Source organism: Sturnira hondurensis, unplaced genomic scaffold (genome assembly GCF_014824575.4).
Source record: "Sturnira hondurensis isolate 20B ecotype Veracruz unplaced genomic scaffold, ASM1482457v3 Scaffold0000880, whole genome shotgun sequence".
Lineage (NCBI taxonomy): Eukaryota > Metazoa > Chordata > Mammalia > Chiroptera > Phyllostomidae > Sturnira > Sturnira hondurensis.
This window is the reverse complement of record NW_028073511.1, coordinates 13,840,944-13,862,769: the sequence shown is the minus strand read 5'-3', so window position 1 is coordinate 13,862,769 and position 21,826 is coordinate 13,840,944. Positions and strand designations below refer to the sequence as shown.

The 21,826-nt window shown below is 38.3% G+C and overlaps 1 protein-coding gene across 8 annotated transcripts in view; it reads right to left on the bottom strand.

Annotated features, from left to right (window-relative positions):
• Nucleotides 1–11,636: 11,636 nt before the first annotated feature.
• Nucleotides 11,637–21,826, bottom strand: part of MLIP (muscular LMNA interacting protein) — a 232,289-nt gene continuing 222,099 nt past the window's right edge. For 4 of the 8 annotated variants that reach the window (XM_037055046.1, XM_037055073.1, XM_037055069.1 and 1 more), the window contains 2 exons: nucleotides 20,855–20,908; nucleotides 19,357–19,543 (listed from right to left, as the gene is read on the bottom strand). In XM_037055046.1, coding sequence (XP_036910941.1) covers nucleotides 19,511–19,543; nucleotides 20,855–20,908 — 87 coding nt within the window. In that variant the 3' untranslated portion in view covers nucleotides 19,357–19,510. Of the gene's footprint in view, nucleotides 11,922–19,356; nucleotides 19,544–20,854; nucleotides 20,909–21,826 lie in introns of those variants that run through there. The other 4 variants (XM_037055051.1, XM_037055077.1, XM_037055065.1 and 1 more) reach the window with 2 other exon arrangements.

Sequence of the window (21,826 nt, the reverse complement as noted above, 5' to 3'; positions counted from 1 at the left end):
GAAGGAACCAGTAGGTGTAAGGGGCTGAAGAGCAACCTATCATGGGAGCTCTGGGTCCAGTTACTGCTACCTAGGGCAGAGGATGCCTGCACGGACAACTCCAGAGTAGACAAACGCAATAGGTTTTTTTCTTTCTTTTTTTTTTACTGTAATGATTCCAATTTGCTTAATTTTTCACTTTCTGTAAAAGACTAGAAGAAGGAAAAAATTGTCATACAAATTTAGCTGAAATTTTTAGATTCTACTTTCTGTATACTAATGGCCTAACATATTATTTTATCTCTTAGGAAGAACTCTGAGGAAATAAATTATTTTTATTCACAAAAATCAATAAGCTTTGATTGGGTAGAAAGAACATCTAAGAAAGAGATATTTAAGTAGTTTCATAAAAATTAACAAGCAATATGTGCATTCAGTGAAACTAAGGAGGCAGAAGATGGGAGAAGCTGAAAGTTACTAGGTAGAAACTAGACACCAATTTGGCATAAATGCTCCATTGCCTTTTAAGAACAGACAAATCTAAAATCCAATTTGATTCCATAGTATAATCCCTGGCCTCCCCCATCCTTCACCATTATCCACAAATACCCAGTGAAGGATTCTTCCACACCTTGTTAGGGAGTGCTTTTAGGTTGGGGTTATCACGTTCACAGGTTGTGACCCATACTGAGGACACTCTCGGAGTATAGCAGCAAGATGGAAACTAAAGTAAGACTATTCCATACAAGCTGGGAATCCGTTCTAGAGGAAGTTAGGAAAAATATCCTAACTTTTTCCTAACTTCTCCAGTTTGGGAGAATTCACAGAATTCTCTTGGAAAGGGCACTGCATTTTTCTTAGCAAATGGGTATGTGTTCAAGCTAGTCTTAAGCAGAGGTAGATTCTACGTATACTATTGAGAGCGATTTAACAACTGAGTTCTGAGATAGTGAGTAAGTCACCCTGGGATTTCTTCAGTTCTCAGGGAGCAGCATGGTGCAACAGCAGTGTTCAGCTTCAGAGTGGCGAAACCCGCGGACAGAAGTGGAGAGGGACAGCTGGCACACCAGCTGAAATGCTTATCCTCGCTAAACCATCTTTTATCATGCTGGCATGCTCAGCGAAGCACTGTGTTTTTTTTTTTAAAGAAAAAAAAATGTTAGTCCTTCTTCACAGTTGAAGAAACAAGTCACCTTGAGGCAAATTTTTATTCAAGTGGGAAGAATTGCTTGAGGAGTATGAGGTCCACAAAGATTGCTGGGCTAAGAGCAGTCGAACCTATGGTTTCCAAAAGGAAGTTCAGTTGCATGAAGTCTTTGGGCAAGGAGAGCCAGACAACAATATTGAGACATGTTCATTCAGGTTTACCCTTCATAGGGCAAGTGGAGATGTGAGCTATTCATTTGAAAAGTAATATAATTAAGGGTATTTGAAGCCCAAGCTGGTGGAGAGGTTCTCACCTGCTGTGATCTCCATTCAGTGCTCTTGGTGATGTGCCCTTACAGAAGCAGATGGGTTTTTCAGTGAGTGTTACCTCTTTCGCATGTGGTGGGAGAAAGATGAAAAAACACTTATAGAGTATAAAGAACTTGGGAGCAAAAAGACCAAAATCCACATCCAATCTGCTGTATGCTAGCCTTGGGATTTAATCTCCCTCAGCTTTGATTTCCTTCTCTGCATTAGAGAAGCAGTAATGTCCACCTTGTATGACTTTGGGAAGGATAAAATAAAACAAGTTAACATACATAGATGAGTCCGTCTCTAATACTGGCCCTCTCAGGGGCTCATAATGGATGCTAGTTCTTTCCATTCCTCAGTTCCAATTGACATAGAAGAAGAAAATAAAAGAAGAATAAAAGAAAAATATACATTGTTCCTTTGTCAGACTTATGTTCAGTCCTGTGTGTGAGAGTTGAGATTCACTCTGAATTATTAATATTTATAGCCAAAGCAATGATGAATCTTTTTCTCTTCTGCAAAATTAAGTAGTATATTGCGGATACCAGATCACTTATTATTTCTATCATATACTTAGCCTAACTATCCAGTTTAGTTACAATATTAACCCTTATTTGATGGATGCAAACACATTTAACATAGGTTCTCTTTTATGTGCTCTCATCACCAGTGAAATAAACAATGTCATAATAGGCTTATCTTAACCATTTTAGAACATCCCCATTTTTCCCACTTAGCTACTCTACTGATCTAGGGATCTGTGGTTTGCAAAAGTTTGTCTGCATAATAATCACCCAAAGAACTTATTTAAAAAGTGTATTTCCAGGCCCCACTTCATATATTATGATTCAATAGGCATGAGGGAGGACCAGAAAATGGCTTTGAACAAAGTACCTTCCCTCATTCTGAGACAGGGTGTCTTGGTCACTCTGAAAGTCACAGCTAGGACTGCCAGAGGCCCGTAGTACTGAAACATAATCCCATTTTACCAAAACTAGTCTCCTCCGCAGTTTTAAATTTTTGAGTCAATTTCCCTAAAATTGAGCAACTAATTTACATAATTCTGTTCATTGGACGAAAACTAAGGGAAGAACGATCTAGTCTGACATATTTTGCAGATGAAAAAACTGAGCCTCGTAAAGGCAGACTAATAAGCACCCATGAACTCACGACTAGTTTATCCTGCAAGTTGCTAACCTAAGACTGCTCCATTTTCTTTCCCACGTGAGCATGGCATCTCGACATCCGTTCTGCAATGAGTACCTTCGAAGGAACTGTGCATGTGCCTTATGTGCGCATGCTTGTCAAATATGAGATCTTCCCCAGACAAGTTTAAAACATTAAAAATAATTACACTTTAACAATTTAAAATGCGTTCTAACAATACAAAAATTCTTTGTTCTGTGCCAAATATAGCTTTCACATAATTTATTTCACATGAATTTTCATTGTTTTCTCTACATGACAAAGTTAAACTGGGGGGAACTTATTGAAGGAAAGATAAAAACCCAATGGGACTGTGAATTTTCAACTCATCTTTAGAAACATTGAACATGTAATACTCTCAGACTCTGTCCATCCTACTTTAGGTAGGTCCTTAAATACAAATCACTGTCACAATTCATCAAATTTCTGTTTAAAGACTCAACTCTTTTTCGGCAAGCAAAATCTGTGATTAGCAACAAGATTGGAAACTCAGCCCTGGCTGGCGTAGCTTAGTGGATTGAGCACGGGCCTGCAAACACAGGATCGCAGTTTGATTCCCAGTCAGGGCACATGCCTGGGTTGCAGGCCAGTTCCCAGCAGGGGACTCATGAGAGGCAACCGTACATTGATATTTCTCTCCTTCTCTCCTTCCCTTCCTCTCTAAAGATAAATAAATAAAATCTTTAAAATTTTTTTAAAGTTGAATTTATTAAAAAAAACATTGGAAACTCAAAGGAAAACATACATATTTTCATTTTCTTGCTCTTAAGAATATGTCATTAGTCTTATGCAGAAAGAAATGCTGGGAAAGAACTTTTCTTCTTAGGATTACTAACCTTGATTATAATACTTAAGAAAAGCTCGAGTTATTGATGGTGTACTTTCCCAAATTCAATTGAACCTATCAAATATTTTTATAATTGTTGAACATTTTTTTCAAAATTCAGAGTATGGCCTATCACATATTATTCAAAATATGCTTCTTTAATCTTAAATGACTCAAGTAAAAAGTTCCCTATATACTTGTCTGTTCATCAGAATAAAAAATAGACTCAGGCTGCTATTGTTAATTTCTGCACAATTTCTACACTTTCTACCTAAAGTAGTGTTAATTTAAAAAAAAAAAACTGATCTGTGACCTCAAATGAATTGGCAAAATCACTGGAATTCCTGTTTCCATGAGTGATTTCATTCAGCTCAAATTTATTTGAAAATGCTTTCCAAACCTTATGAGGAAATACTTTGCAGCCCAGTTCCCATTACCATAATCCAGTGTTTTGCCTCTAAAAGTACTTTCACAAAGCATGCTCTTAGCTAAATACTGCACAGTGGTGTCTTCTTTCTTTGTAGTTGAATCTTCTACTATTTTTATTTTTTAAAATTTACTTTTAGAGAGAGGGGAAGGGAAGGAGAAAGAGTGGGAGAGAAACATCAGTGTGTGGTTACCTTTCATATGTCCCCTGCTGGGAACCTGGCCTGCAACCCAGGCATGTGGCCTGATTGGGGATCGAACCAGCGACCCTTTGTTTCGCAGGCCCATGCTCAATCCACTGAGCTACACCAGCCAGGGCCTATTTTTATTTTTGAGGTTCTGTTCAGTATTTCTGAGTTACTATCTGTAGAAACCTGGATGTCTTTTTTATTTTATTTGTTCATTATTTACTACCTCTGCCTGTTCTGTAGTTTCATTTTTTGAATTTATCTCTAGAGTTTTTAGTTAAGAAAAATATGGACTCAGGTACTAAAATGATGCAATTTTTTTAACCCATTAGAAAACCCTTAAAAGAAGAAAGTAAAGTGTGTCCATTAAAGTATAAATAAAGAACTGAATTCTAGCCAAATAAGTTGAGTATACTATGTTCTAAAACATGAAGGGGATGTAATGTTTAATACTAGAACATACCACAGAAATGTGTGGAAAATCCTGAAGATGTAATGCACATTTTAAACAAATTCAGTAATATTTCCTAATTAGTATTTGATTACCCTAAGGCCTTTAGACTTGTTCTAAACAAAACCATCTTCACTGCTTATAAACCAAGTTGCCTTCCCACACTACTGATTCAATTCCTAATAAATAAAGGTGGTTTCAAACATGGGAATCCATTTCAGTGGAGTTAAAGAAGCATTTTTGTTCCCATTACTAACTGCAAAATCTTCTGCTTGTTCAAAAAATAAAATTCTGAGAATATTGCCTCATTAGTTAAGCTTTCAGTTAACTCTAGCTTCATACACTTCAGAGACTGTCCAGAACAACATTCAATAAACCCCCACTGTTCCCAAATTAAAACTTCACATGAAAATAACAGGTCCCATTGGGTAGTCATACTGAAAAATCAAATAATATATAAAATAAAGAAAGTAAGAAGGAAAGAAAACTACCCACAAAACCAAAAGCTTTAAAAGGAGAAAAGTCACTACTACATCAATGTTGATAGTCAAGCTTTAGAATAACTACCCCAGTTTCCTTTCCTCTGAGCAGAATTAATTCTAGGATATGTTCAACCTCGTTTCCTAGAACTCCCCAGTGGATGAGCTTCAGTTGCCCATTACCGTATAACTGCTTTGTAATGGATTCTTTATTGGTTCCTTCCCCAACTCACTTCTTCACTTCCTCACCAGCATTCTTTGTGATCATCTCCCATGTCTCAGAATGTGCTTCCCAGGGAATCCAAAAAACGACACAGCCTCAAAAACTATTTCATGTTACATATTCCCACCCCTCCTCCTAAAAAACATCCATTGTGTCCCTAAGCTCCTTGGCCCAATGATTGCTAATACAGACCCAGCCAAAAAATAGCCAATTCTTTATGTTCTCCCCACAACCTACACTTGCCTCTCCTGTAATCATGTTCCTAAGACTCTCATCTTTACTGAGAAACTGAATAAATCAGGCCATGATGTTCAGAAGCAACTTATTTTACTAAATATAACATAATAGGAAAATTAAAAGATCTTATACTAGCTATATAATTCACTACTTTGGTGCTCTCAGTCACATAACCCTTTCAGGCTTGAGGTTTTCATCAATGAAATTAAGATAATAATACCTGACTACTGCAGTTAGTTATAGGATAAAAAAGTTTCTGAGAATTGGAAAACTTAGTGGGAATAAGACACCATGTTCAAGCTTCCCATTTCAAAAGTTGCTTTTAATGATAGTATAGCCTAGCCTAGTGTTTCAAAGCTCAGACCTTCGAGAGTGAAGACGAATATGGGGATACTAAGAGTCTGGCAGAAATAAAATGGATACATTCTAAAGAGAAGCAATCTGGGAGATTCAGTCAAATTAAATACATTCATATTTATGATCAAACAATCCTAAGTATACATTCTATAGAAATGCTTACCAAGGTCCACATAGGGGCATATGCCAGCCCATTAATCACAACTGTTCCTGGCAGATGGAAGCCACCTGGGACACCATGCCTAGGGCTGGTGAGTTGGTGAAATGTGATGAGGGCACACTATGCAGTTGTAAGGATGCAATCCACTAGACACTTACAGAGCAATGTGGATAGAATGCAAAAACCATAGTGCTGAGTAAAAAAGAAATTAGAATATAAGCAATAATGCCATTTATATTTATTAAATATATGTGTCAACAAAACAATGCATATCTTCAAAACATATATAAGTAAAGAATATACATTAAACACATAAGAATGTATGTCTACATGTGGTCCTGGAATGTACACAAACCTATCCACCCAGGAATCAGCACCAGAAGGATCCAACTTGCTTGTGGGTAGCAGGGAAGTCACTGAAAGTGGGCCAAGCGCCGGGCAAGCAGCACTGTTCTCTCCAGGACCCCTCCCCCACACAGCACCAAGATGCAATGACTTGGGTTGCCCCACCCTGGCAAACACCTAAGGCTCCACCCTTTATAATATGACAGGTACACCAAGAAAAAGAAATATGGCCCAAATGAAAGAATAGATCAAAGCTCCAAAAATAGAACTAAGCAATGAAGAGATAGCCAACCTATCAGATGCAGAGTTCAAAATACTGGTAATCAGGATGCTCACAGAAATGGTTGAGGATGGTAGCAAAATAGAGAAAAAAGTGAAAACTATGCAAAGTGAAATAAAAAATGTATAGAGGAAACCAACAGTGAAGGGAAGGAAACTGGGACTCAAATTAATAATTTGGAGAGGCAGGAAGAAATAAACATTCAACTTGAACAGAATAAAGAGACAAGAATTTTAAAAAATGACAGAGGCTTATGAACCTCTGGGACAACTTTAAACATTCCAATATCTGAATCATTGGGGTGCCAGAAGGAGAAGAGGAAGAGCAAGAAATTTAAAACTTATTTGAAAAAATAATAAAGGACAACTTCCCCAGTCTGGCAAAGGAAATAGACCTCCAGGAAGTCCAGGAAGTTCAGAGTCCCAAAGAAGTTGGACCCAAGGAAGCATACATTAAGACACATCATAATTACATTACCCAAGATTGAAGATAAGGAGAGAATCTTAAAAGCAGCAAGAGAAAATGAGACAGTCACCTACAAAGGAGTGCCCATAAGACTATCAGCTGCTTTCTTTTTTTTAATATATTTTATTGATTATACCATTACAGTTGTTCTATTTCCCCCCTTCATTCCCCTCCACCTGCACACTCCCTCCCCCACCATTCTCCTCCCCTTAGTTTATAACCATGTGTCTCAAGTTCTTTAGATTCTATATTTCCCCCACTATTCTCACCCTCCCCCCTATCTATTTTCTACCTACCATCTATGCTATTTTCTGTGCCTTCTCCCCCCTTCTCCCCCTCCCACTCCCCTGTTGCTAACCCTCCATGTGTTCTTCATTTCTATGGTTCCACTCCTGATCTAGCTGTCCTCTTGGTTTGCTTTTGTTTTAGGTGTGGTTGTTAATAACTGTGTGTTTGCTGTCCTTTCACTGTTCATATTTTTCATCTTCTTTTTCTTATATAAGTCCCTTTAGCATTTCATATAATAAGGGCTTGGTGATGATGAACTCCTTGAACTTGACCTTATCTGAGAAGCACTTTATCTGTCCTTCCATTCTAAATGAAAGTTTTGCTGGATAAAGCAATCTTGGCTGTAGGTCTTTGGATTTCATGACTTGGAATACTTCTTTCCAGCCCCTTCTTGCCTGGAAGGTCTCTTTTGAGAAATCCACTGACAGTCTGATGGGTACTCCTTTGTAGGTGACTGTCCCCTTATCCTTGATGCTTCTAGGATTCTCTCCTTCATTTTGGTCTTGGCTAATGTAATTATGATGTGCCTTAGTGTGTTCCTTCTTGGGTCCAACTTCTTTGCAACTCTCTGAGTTTCCTGGATTTCCTGGAAGTCTATGTCCTTTGCCAGACTGGGGAAGTTCTCCTTTATTATTTGTTCAAATAAGTTTTCCATTCATGGCTGTTTCTTTCCCCCTTCTGGTACCCCTATAATCCGGATGTTGGAACATTTAAAGATGTCCTGGAGGTTCCTAAGCCTCTCCTCATTTTTTTGAATTCTCATTTCTTCATTCTTTTCTGGTTGGATGTTTTGTTCTTCCTTCTGGTCCATTCCATTGATTTGAGTCCCAGTTTCCTTCCATCACTATTGGTTTCCTGTGCATCTCCCTTCATTTCAATTAGTTTAGCCTTCATATGTTCCTCTAATTTGTGACTATGTTCCTCTAATTTGTGACTATAATCTACCAGTTCTGTGAGCATCCTGATAAATAGTGTCTTGAATTGTGCTTCTGAGAGGCTGGCAATTTCTCAGTCGCTTAGAGTTATTGGCTCTGGGACTTGGAGTGTTTCTTGCACCATCTTTTGGGCTGTTCGTGCCTGTTCTGTAGCAGGATCAGAGCCCTAAAGTGTTCACTAGAACAGGGCAACTAAGTCCTGGGTTGTGATGTTGTATGTGGGGGCGGGGTCAAAGAGGGACAATGGCTTTCCACTTCCCCGGCGCCACAGCCACCACCATCACCAGGCCCCCGAGTTTCGTTCCACTGCACGCGAGTGTGCCACCGCTGTCAGCCCTCCACCACTGGGTTCGCCCCCTCGGGCCTGTGTGGTCCCTCTCACTGTGCGCGAATGTGCAACTGCGGTCAGTCTGCCCCACACCCCAACTGGTTCCGGGCTGCCTGCTCGCCTGGGTCGGGGGATCTGTCCCGCCTGACCCAGCTCCGCTGCTGGCTCCACCTCTCTTACCGTCCCCGTTGAACGGTTCGTAGTTGTGGGACTTCCGTATAATTCAATTTTCTGGTTTTTTTGGCTGTGTCTGTGTTCTCCAAACCTTTGTTGTGTTCAAACTTGGTTGTGGGAGAAGGCACAGTGTTTCCACCTATGCCTCCATCTTGGCAGAAGTCCCTATCAGCTGCTTTCTCAAAAGAAATCTTACAGGCAAGAAGGAGCTGGAAAGAAGTATTCAAAGTCATGAAAGGCAAGGACCTGCATCCAAGATTACTCTATCCAGTAAAGCTATCATTTAGAATGGAAGGGCAGATAAAGTGTTTCCCAGAAAAGGTCAAGTTGAAGGACTTCATCATCATCAAGTCCTTATTACATGCAATGTTAAAGGGACGTATCTAAGAAAAAGAAAGTGATAAAAAATCCAAACTGTAAAATGACAACAAATGCACAACTATCAATAACTGAACCTAAAGCAAAAACAAAACAAAAAAAAAGCAAACACCTAGAATAGGAACAGAATCATAGAAATGGAGATCACATGGAGGGTTATCAGTGGGGCAGGGGAATGAGAGAGAATGGAGGAAAAGGTACAGAGAATAAGAAGCATAAATGGTAGGTACAAAATAGATAGGAAGAGGTTAAGAATAGTATAGAAAATGGAAAAGCCGAAGAACTTATATATACAACCCATGAACATGAACTAAAAGGGGGTAATGCCGGTGGGAGAGGAGGTACAAGGTGGAGGGGAACAAATGGAACAAAAAATGGAACAATAGCATAATCAATAAAACATACTTTAAAAAATGTGTCTACAGCTGGGAAAGGGAAGTTAGCAATTGTTATAAAAGATCATTCAATCAATCATGTAATCAAACTACACAATAGAGGGTCCTTTCCCAAACTTATAACAGCACCTTGGCATGAGCTGGGGAATGTGATCAACTCAACCTTTTTTACTCAAGGTCAAGAAACAAGTGAATGAATGATTGAATGAAAAGCTTGGATTTGGGGTCTGATTTGATTTGAATTCTACCTGCACCACTTACTAGTTTTATTCAATCCACTGGAGCCTGTTCTTAGAAACATGAAATATGTAAATCCTAATATTCATAGGCATACTGTGAAGGTTAACGTAAATTCATGTGAAACACTCAGTGTGGTGCCTGGCACATGATAAGAGCACAGGCGGGAACAGCGAGTGGGCCCCACTGCCCGCTGCCACCATCTCGGCAAAATTCCAGAGGCCAAGGTTTGGTGATAAAGGAAACAAGTCTTTGTTCAAAAGCTTCACAATTTTAGAATAACAGCTTCCCACATGTATTAGTCACTTAAGTCTATCACATAAAGCTAAAATCTTGAACTCTGTACTTATAGCTTGAATCACTTGAGCTATCAATTAAGGCTAAACTCTTTAATACCTGAGTTCCCCTATCACCTCCCCTATTAGTTTTAATTATTTTATTTTTATACGGTTAGTTTACAAACTAAAACAACGTAAGATACAAAATCCACACAATGTTGGAAGAATAGCAGGCTTCTGTCTCAGACCTCGTTCCCCCTAGAACCCCCAAAGAATAACACTGTTACCCTCTTCCAGGCCAGCCCCATCCTAGGCTGTGCCTGGAGTTCCTTCCCACCCCAAAACTGTCTGTTAGGAAACACAAGCAGCTGCAGAACAATCATCACCATCCAGGCATCCTGAAGGAAGAAGAGAACCTGAGAGCTAGAGAGCCAGCCCCCTTCAGATGTCAAATCTTCTTACCCACAATTCCATGCACTCTGGAGGCACTCAGCTTCGCAGCCAGTCCCGTCCTAGGCTGTTTACCATTACTTGGGCAACCTCTCTACAGCCTCCTCCCTACTCCTTCCCAGCAATCTGATCAGATCTCTCTGTATCACAGGGAACACTCGAAATTACTATCAATAATCTAAGGTGATGGTTCACATAATTTAGCATGTTGATGGAGAAGTTTTATTTGGGGGAGGAGAGATGAGCAGAGAACTTTCCTAAGATTCGATGGCTCTTCACCCACCAATTGAGAGGATAATGAGAATTTTACATTTCCTGGTACCAACTGATGACTGGCAATGAAACACCCCAAAATGGTGGGTAGAGAATGAAGGAGGACAATTGCTCTTCTGTAGGCAACTCTTTCTGTTTTTCTCTGAGTAGAATGATGGGGTGATAAAGCAGTGGTGTGAGGGAGCTGTGACTCAGACAGAGTTGACTTCAGGGGGAACATGGTTTACGTGCAGAAGGTAAGTAAATCAGCCATTACTAAGTTCCGTCTGCTACCAGGACCTCACTGTCAGAAGTGCAGGGGATTCTTCCTTAGTGTGCCTTGTCCTAGGCCTCTGGGCTGGGAAGGCTCCTGGAGTGATGACTGGGAAAAACTGAGCATGGTCTGGACATGCGCATCAGGCGTGCTGGCAGGTGGGCTCCTGGGACGGTCATCACAGCGTGGGTTTGTTCCGTGGTCTTTCCTGATCACAGGACTTTGAGCACGGCTGACGGAAAGAGCCTTCACTATTGGAGACGCTGCTGTGGCATGAGGCTCAATATCAGCGGCCTGTCCCCGAGGCATAGACCCAACAAAACAGGAGCTCAGCGTTTTGCAAAACACCAACGTCTTCATGTCCAAGATCTCTCCAATGACCCCTCAGTTCTAATGTCTCCAGAAAGCAGGCAGAGACTCATTTTTTTTAAAAAAAGCTGTTGTTTTTCTTTGTATGTTAAAAAAGGAAAGAAAGAAAAAGCAAATGGGGAATGAAACCTGATTCAGTAAGTAATGTATACATTAAATAAAATGTGTTGAAAAAACAGTCACAACCATTGTTATGTTTACCCACAATTCTTCTTTATTTTACTTCCAAATACAGGGGCACCTTAGTATTGCTGTCAGCTTAACAGAAGGCATTAAAGACTCTAATAATGGTGCAAGAAGCTGTAAGCGAATCTGGGTGTTACTGAGTACTGAAATGTTATATGTGTGCAAGAAACTTTTTTTAGTTCCACTGCTGCACTGCTAAAGGGAACACTAATACTGAAAAGTAAAAGTTAAGCCTAGTAAATGATTGGCACTGGCATTTTAGCTTCTGGGTTTTTAGCTTCTGCTCCAACTTCATTGCTGAAAAATAAGGGAAAAAAAGCAGTCAAATGATGAAAATAAATATTTATTTTTTAAAAAATATATCCCAAATCTTGTATATTAACATTTAGACACAGCATTTCATATTTTTAGAAAATGGTTTATAGTAAAAAATGTTTATTTTTTCCTCTGGTAGCTGTTTTCTTGTTACACAATTAAAGGCATGATAAAGATACGCAGCTTAGCTTCACATCAGACTCTGACCTCTTGAGAGCCCAGGAGAGCTGACCTGGCCTCCCACAGAGGGTTACCATAGCTCTGAAGCATCGCCACACGCCACATCCCACCCACAGCCCCTCACCTTTCCACCACTTGGTGGCTGCCTTCCCTATCTTTTAACATTCACCACATCATTCCCTAAAACATAAACCATAATACAAGGGGCTAAAGTGAACTGGGATTGAATTAAGTCCCATCATTTCCAAAACGAAACACTACAAAAGACCTCTTGCGTGTTTTTTTCATATATTGATTCAATTGGCTTTATAATATAGTTATGTAGTAGGACAGTGATTCTAATAATTTATTTATCCATCCAATCTCTATGTGTTTCTATTTGATAGTGGTTGACTGTCTGGAGCAGATAAGACAAATGAATTGAATAGAAATGGGTATGAGCAGATCGTATAATTCAAGACAAAGGTATAAAAAAAAGTATTGGACATGAGGCCCAAAGAGAAATTTCATTCTAAAACTTTACTCTGCTAGAATGTAATAGAATGACACCAAAGGAAGGAAATGACCTAAACTTTCCTTCGGGTGCCAACACACGGCTGACAGTGGAGTATTCCAACATGGCGGGTGGAGAGTCACAGAGGCCAGCTGCCCTTTGAAGACAACCGGCCCTGCTCTTCCTGGGCTGAGGCACGGCGTGGAGAAGCAGCGGTCAGAAAGAGCCGGCTGGCCGAAGAACATGGGCTGCGTGCAAGGGGTGAGCACAGCAGACAGGGAACCTGACCAATGGCCAAGTGGGGGCCTAGGATTGTCAGACATTGATACAATCTGTATCGTGTTGGGAGAAACTGCATTTGTTAGATGATAAAGAGGAGTTGGAGAAAGAGCTACTAAAACGAAGGGGTGGCTCCACTGCTGATCTGTTCTGGCCAAAGAAAATGGAACAGTCATGAAGTAAGTGAGTTGTAGCGTTCACCACCTGGGGTTCTCTGAAGGTTTAAATGAAAAGAGGAAACGACAAAATTACATCTCCTCCTGTTCTTTCTAACAAGGAAAAACCACCATTTATTTAGATTTTCCTGAAAGTTTCAGCATTTGTTAGCAGTATTATAAGAGATTTAAAGAAATCATCATGATTCGACTGACAGTCATTAAGTGTTATACATTTTATAGGCTAAGCACTTTATATGCATTAATATAGATCTTCACCTTAATCCTTTGATCTCATTTTACAGAGAATTAAATTGAGGCTGAAAAGATTAAATATCATGCTCAAGACCACAGTATTTGAAATTAAGCCCCAGTCTTTCAATGTTTTCTATTTGTTTTTGTTGTTCTTGTACTCATTAGTTTGTCTTAGCAACACTTAAAACATATATTGTATCTGGCTTGTCACCAGAAAAGTTTAAACAGAGGACATATAAGGAAATACTTGTAGACATGATTATAACTTTAAATAAAATGTTGGGCTAAATGCCTTCTAAATTCTCTTTCAGGCAGAAGACTTTATAATTACATGAAGAATTAGATCAGATGGAGGGGGAATAGGCAGTCCATCCTCTGACAGCTGGCTGGCGAACTCAGCCCGGTTCCCTGAGCCCCTGGCAGAGTGGAGGGAGGTCAGCACCACAGGTTTGAAGTGAGACTCTGGCAGGCAGAGTCATGGCATTGGACATTTTGGGAACTTTGTTACTTTCCTTTACCAATCTCCATACAGGTAACGAGCTAAATAACTTGAGAAAACCAAAGGTTGACATTTAGGAAAGATGAAAATCATTAATAAAATAAAGAAATAAACTATTATTTTCAGACAAGCATCCTGTCAGTTAAGGCTCAGCACTTCATCATGCTGCCAGTTGACAGACCAACCCATTTTTTTGGATGTAAGAAAAAATAAAGAACAACTTAAGATGTTTAGAAAATCATTATTTTGAAGGAGGTTGAACTCCAAAAAAAAATCTTTAATTCAAATTTACTTTGAGTAATAAGTGATGTAGTTTTGTGAAACTTTGAGCCAATTACAGAAAGCATTTTTTATAGAGTGTTTTTTTTAATTTTTTAAAAAGATTTTATTTATTTATCTTAGAGGGGAAGGGAAGGAGAGATATAGAGAGAGAAATATCAATGTATGGTTGCCTCTTGTGTGTCCCCCGCCAGGAATGGGGAACTGGCCTGCAACCCAGGCATGTGCCCTGACTGGGACTCGAACCTCGATCATGTGGTTCGCAGGCTCGCACTCAATCCACTGAGCTAAACCAGCCAGGGCACAGAAAGCATTTTTTATTAAAGAATGTGCAGTGTGCACTCACTTCTCAGCCCCTTTTAATCCAGAACCTCTATGCACACTCCTCTCTGCCAAACGATAACAAAATACTCAACATATGTGTTCTTGTAAACACAAAGCCAGACTTCACACATGCAGAACAAAAGGCAATTTCCAGGAAACATGTATCATGATATTAATGCTACATACTCATTTTTCTCTGAGAGATTTGAAATGTACTTTGGACATTTACATGACCACTAACTTTGGTACAAAGACACAATACCTAGTACTAGAATATATTGTCCATAAGCCAGAAGCTATAGAGCATTCAGTAGTTAAGGTCCCAGAAAGACAGTGTGACAGATAGAGAGTATGCAGGTAGAATGGACTCTAGAGAGCACTGTGTTGAACCTCAGGTCAAAAACATTTAATATCTGGATGACCCAAGCTCCAAATAGCTATTAACATGGATCTTATATTGTTTGTTCATCTTGAAAAACTAGCACACAGAGGGTGGAAGTCGTTCCAGCTTCTGACTTTTGCTCAGCTTTGCCATGATGCACTAGGCCACAACACCCAACAGCCGCCCACTGGGAGGACCTTAAGGAGAGACCCCAAAGTGTCAATTCCGAACCGCTTCTACGATAGATTCAACTAGGGACTTTTCTAAGTCCCTAGAAAAGAAAATAAGTGAGGCGTCTTTCTTTTTCCTCACTACTTCACAGTAAGACTCTCCCAGATTTCAGTTCTGTCCCTTGCCAACCAGGTGTAACGACAAGCAGAAATAAAAAATGAGAGGCTTAACTCTCCTGTGGAAAATAAGGGAAGAGATCTAACATCCTCTGTTCTTTGAGCATTTACTTTAGAAAACTTGTCACTGTGAGTAAATTCTCCTCACAGCGACAATTTTAAATTCTCTTTAAAATGCATATGAGTCCTTTGGAAAATTAGATGGAATTTTGTCAGCTTTAAAACCCAGGAAAGTCTTTCTCAAGGTTTGACAACCAAGTAAACATTCAAGTGAGAAACCATCCCTGTCTCCTAGTTTCTGAGAGAGGGTAAGAGCCTAACTCCAGCTGACACCTGACCCTGAGTTGTAAAACTACCTCCTGTGATAAAGGTATGAAAAGTTTCGTTTTCCTTTGTGTAAAAGCCAATTAACTGACACAGTTGGTCACCTCGCTTACTCGGTGATAAAGGATAAACTATGTGTAATAAATGGTGTTGTCAAGCCCTCTTCTAAAGAATAAATTGAATTATTATTTATCTTGAGAGCATGTATATATATGCTTGACTATAGGAAGGCTGAGATTTGTCCTTGCTTTTCAATCTCCTAGTGATTGTCTGTGATGCATGTCACATTCCGGTTGAATGCTTATTCGGTAACAAAATTATCTTTTTCTAGTGCTTTTGTGAATTCAGTTTCTGATTTAGTAAAGGGTTTGGGGGGTTCTTTTGTTTTGTTTTAATTATATTCCCCTACCACAGATTTGGGCTTACAATACAGGGAATTCACTTTGTCAGGGTTCACTACTGCCAAATCTGGCAATAGGGATACTCTTTCCTTTATTATAATATTTCCTTGTTTTCTTGAATACCTGGGCAAGGTGCTATTACGTTATATGCCCCATTAGATGTCTTTATAAGGCAAATTTACCCTGGTCTTCTGGCCAGTTGTCTATCAAAGCAGACGAAACTTCTTTTAATTAGCAGTTAGTAATATCCATATTCCAAGTTCTTGCCTAAGACTACAACCTTGAACTCTTTGAGATTTATCAAAGCTTGATTTTGAGAAGTAATGTTTAGAGTAATTGCCTGAAGGGAACAGAGGAAGCCCCTTCTTGATAGTTTCATTTTTACCCTTAAATCAAACCAGAAAATGAGACTGGCTTCCATGGACAAATCACTTATTTTTTTTTCTTTTTTATGTTGTCATATGGAGAATAAAGATAAATGAATAAGATGCTAGTCCCATTAGGTTAAAACTTTAGACATCAAATGGGGTTCTGGAACTCAAAATAAAATGAGTACAGTAAAAAGCTTATACACACCAAGGCAGCAGCAAATCATTCACAGTGACCTTCCTAACAGAACTGTGATCTTGCTGGCCCTTAAATCTTGATCAAAATTTGCAAAGAAAGGGAAGAAGAAAACAGGAGAAGAATGTGCCAAGTATGTGACTTATGAGCTGCTAGTAAATGATTAGCTTTCAAGTGATACTAGTAAAAAGTAGATCTGAAAGGTCGGAATCAAATGCATCTAATCATGCTTTTGGAAATCAATGACCCTCAAGTTAAAAATAAAACAGGCATAGGGCCACATGTAGTAGACAATGTGAAAATGGCCGGTCTGTTTATATTTCATTCCCCGGACTTTCACAATTAAACCTGCAGAAAGAGAAGTGGTTATGGAGTTGTTGTGGATCAAAGGGAGGCTGAATTCACAAAACATGATGAATACAACCAGAAATAATGATTGCTACAAGACTTTATTTTCTTCTAAGTAACCCTACTCAAAAATCATGTATGTCAGGCAGGGCATTTGATCAGCATTAGATGGTATTAGCTATGTATCTTCTCAGAGATTACTACATCGGTGTGAATAACTGAGATCTGTGAAAGTGACCTTCTTTGAAAACTGATCAGCCATCTAACCACAATGATCAAATTGATTATTTTGAGATTTCATCTTCATGTGTGAGAGTTAATCAATGACCAAACTTTAAAAGAAATTATTGATTGATTTTAGAGAGATAGGAAAGGAGAAAGAGAGATATCTATATGTTGTTCCACTCAGTGATGCATTCATCGGTTGATTCTTGTGCCCTGACCATGGATCAAACATGCAATTTTTAAAAAGATTTTATTTACTCATTTCCAGAGAGAGGAGAAGAGAGGGAGAAAGAGGAAGAGAAACATCAATGTATGACTGCCTCTCATACAACCTCCTCAACCATGGACTTGGCCATAACCCAGGCAGGTGCCCTGACTGGCAACCAGACCTGTAACCCTTTGGTTCGCAGGCCGGCACTCAATCCACTGAGCTCCAACAATGGGGCCCAAACCCACAATTTTGGTGCATCAGGACAGGACTCTAACCAACTGAGTCCTAGCCACAGTGAGCAAATATTTTTTAAGTGCCGCATAAAATGCTAAATAAAACATTCGTTGAAATTTACCAGCCCCCAGCCTCAGCTTGCATCAAATGCTTTGCTGAACTTTGGCCTAAGTATTTTGCAAAGCTGAGTGGAATACAAAAAAACACAGAACGAAGCGTTAGGTTTTACTAAATAAATTATAATGAATCTCAACAGGACAGATCTCTTGAAATGGCTCTACACAAGTTAAAGACACATAAGCCTTTTCAACAGATACATATGTGTGGCCCAAATTTCTATTCATTCAAAGCACTCCCTGAAACTAATTTCTTAAATAATACTCCTGCTTTACTTTTCAGTTTTTGTTTCTATGATCAAATAACTGATTTTTTGGCTTTCCTAAACCGCCAATGAAGAAACTAGAATTTGAGGATCTCAGCTCCTGTTGTGATTTTGAATCCCCAAGATTTGAAAACAGACGGATGTCTTTGTGTGCCTCCAGAGATCCTGGATTCCGTTTGCAGGAAGTGGCACCCTGCTTCTGGGACTTTTATAAAGCAGAGTCTAATGTTCTGCCAGACTTGACAACCGCTGAACTAGATGATAAGTGGATTGTTTTGAATTAGTTCTTTTTTCAATGTACTTTTTTAAATTACATGAATTACGAAAACAGTAATCAGGTCAAATCAGATAAATCTGAGGTCTGTTGGTTTTAAATGAATTACCAAGCTAATTTTAAAAAATTAGAATCTACAATGGAATAATGGAACACAAGAAATGGGAGTGGTGTAGTAAAAAAAGACAGACTACTGTCCTTAGAAAATGGGAGAAAAACTAAGAGGTAAATTTTGAGATCCCATGAAGGCCTCTCCCATAATTGTTCACTTGTACTGGGTTTGCAACTTGAATGCTTCATTTCTGAGGCTATGTAGGTAAAAGACTGCAACTGCTATATAAAAACAGATCATTTTCTTGATTGATGCTTTGCAAGTAAATAACAAAACAGGTTTAGGGGAAAAAACAGAGATCAGTATTACAGTCTGACCACATATCATTAAAAACAGTAAAATGTGTTCAACCGCTACAAAATGGGCCACTGTTACTAAGACGTAAAATACAGAACACTAGAAGCATAAAATGTCCTTTTTCTTAATTATTTACATTTTCTTAATATTATCTAAGTCAGTGTCTCCCACAATTGCTAAACTTCAAACTGTAGTTCCTTGTATGGTTTTCATATATTTCAAGTCTGAGATTCAATTACTTTTGACAATCTTACTCACTAGCTTAATTTTAAGTTTTGTATCTAGAGTTTCGGTAATTGGTGAAAGGGGGAAATACTACAATACTACCTCTACCCGATTTTTTTTCAACATAGTCTTTCAGCATTACCTAGTATTCAGAACAGAAGTTTTTAGTTCAGTATTTATTATTACATCTGGATGCTTTCGTTATTTAATCAACCAACTGATTTTCTATTATTGTATAGAAGCATTCTTATTGTATAGATATATCCTATACAAACCTCAGCCAAAATTATAGTTTGAAAGAAAGAATATTTGATTTATGCATTCACCTGGAATGTGAAAAATTTATTTCACCATTCTTTTCTTTTTGGACACATATACTTGTCTGATTTTTTACTATTACACAATTTTCCACCATCACACCAAAAGAGCTAGCACATTTGACAAAGAGTTAATACCCTTAATATATAAAGGGAGTTTACAATGCAATAAGAAAAATGTCTTCATACCAATAGATAAATTCATAACTTGATGCAGAAGAAAATAGATAAAAGTAACAGAAAATACAGAACTTTAAAACACAAATTAAAACAAAATATAATTTCTCATTTTATATGGCAACTTTTTTAAAATATGATTTTAAAAGGGAGACAGATTTAGGTAATGCAGAGAGAAGTTTAGATGAAGATACAGAGCTACAGAGGGTATGGTAGAGTGCTCAACAGCACAGGCTTCAGGCAGTCAGATCTGGGCTCCTGATCGTGCACTGTCCAGCTATGTGGCTTTAGCTGATTTCCCTCAGCCTCAGTTTCCTCATCTGTAAGATGGGAATAATAATAGTACTTAACTTACAATGCTTGGTGAAGATTAAGTAAGATAATGCATACAAAGTGCATAACACATTTTAACATATAGTAAGTTCTCAATAAATTGGCAATTATAATAATTCTCAATGCAACAAGTATACATGAGACACAGGTATTACAACAGACTTCTGTTAGGATGAACTGCTATAGTTTTTCAGGAATGCAACTTGGCTATATGCATCAAAAATTTCCATAAGTTTATACTCATTGGACCAGTAATCCTATCTTTTAAAAATCAGAGATGTGACCAAGTATATAAATCCACACCTATTCTTAACACACCTTTTATGTTTTAATGACTAATGTTATAATAGAGAGGTACATTGTTATTGTATGGTAAAGCTTTTAAAATGTGCAGAAATAAGATGTCAGTTTATGAAAACTAAATGATATGCCCCAAATTATGGAAAAGATACTTTGGGAAAAATATTCAGATTCTATTTGAAATTTTATTATTCCTACTTCTTTTGTACTATGCTTTTCTCCCCTTAAAATTGGAGGCTGCAAAACTGAGCATGGCTCATTGGTGAGGGTGTCTGAAATGGATGGTTGAGCTCACTGGTTCCTTTCTTAAAAAGTTCTTGTAAAAAGTTACTTTTGTTTCTACATTTGTCACTTTGCCTGAGAGAATGTAGAAGGAGAAAGCATTGTTCAATTACTCTGCAGTTGCTTAACACAAATTTAAAAAATATATTTACAGGATTTTTTGTGTTACTAACAGAAATAAAAATGAGTTTTTAAAAATGTATTTTTTTGTCTCTCAAAGTTTGAAAGTGGCTAAACATTTACATGAAAATTATAGGCATGCTTTTGTCTGTATGCTACTCGCCACATACAAAATTCACTTGGGGAGCTAGAAACTGAGAGAGATACCATGAGGTACTGAGCCTTCTGACTCAGAAGATACACTGTAAGTATTAGGGGACATCTACTGACCCTCCAGAAAAAAAGGCACCAGCGGCTTCACAATGAATCCAAAGAGAAAATCACAAAGACAGTCAGGATAAAAGGAGTTAGTTTGTGATTGAGGTGCTACCCACATGAGACCCTCTAGCATGACCTTCCACATTGGAAAGCCGCAAAAATTCACTTAGCTGTCAGGCAGGTTCTCCTTAACAAACACAAAGTGGGCCAGTTAAGTCTTTCTTTTAAAACCCCACAGTTGCATTAATATTTTTTAAACAACATTAGTTTCTTCCTACAATCTAATATCACATGGATATGGATGGACAATGAAATCTCCAATTGTATCTTACATTTACCTCTTTGGAATCAAGAGTTTCATGTTCAGGAATAGCCACCATTGGATGACTCGGCTTCACAGAAAAGATGCCCAGGATGTGATGAAGGGTAGAAGTAGGGAGAAATAAGGATTAAATTTCACTTAAATAGCTAAACAATGGCATACAGTATACTGCTGTTGATCAGAGTAGATTCTATCAAGTATAAACACTGAAATTTGATTGTTATTAAAAACAAAGTAAGATATTCTTACCATAAAAAAAAATGTAGCAGATGGTGAATACTTGGAGCACAGACCCACACCTTACTTGTTTTCCTGTTCCACGTAAACTTTAACAGTGCTTGACATGTAGCATAGACAGTTATTAAATGTTTATTGAATTAATGAATTATTAAAACTCACTGACAGATATTACAAAGAGAAAACAAAGCTGTATTTATGTGTCAACTTGCACAACAAACCTCAAATTGAAAAATTCCAAAGCAAAAGACATATATCATGCTCAGACCCACAGTAAATGCAGATGTATCTATAGATGTAAATGCTTACTTGGAATGGAACGCATTGTGCATTATCGTTATGTTAATAATCTCAATACAAGGGACTTCATAATCACTGCAATCTTCCCAGACAATGTTATTATAATGTAGTATACCCTATAGTGACACTTTAACAGAAGGGAGGGTCTTCTGCTTATATAAGAGTTTGTATTATTCCATTGGTCTTCTGAGCAGTATACATGCACTTAACCCTATTAACATAGAAGAAATTCCTAGACACACAGGGGAACAGACCGAATGAGGGACACACACACGCCAAGAGGCAGGAAGAGCAATCATTTGCAATAAACCTATTATTTTTTTTGTTTTGACCACATCTCCTTACTCCAACTTTGGGGTAACTAACCAGCACATCCATTTTGCCAAAAACATTCTTTGTTTCTTCTATTATCCTAGAAAAATCAGGACACAATCACCCAGGAGAGTGCCAA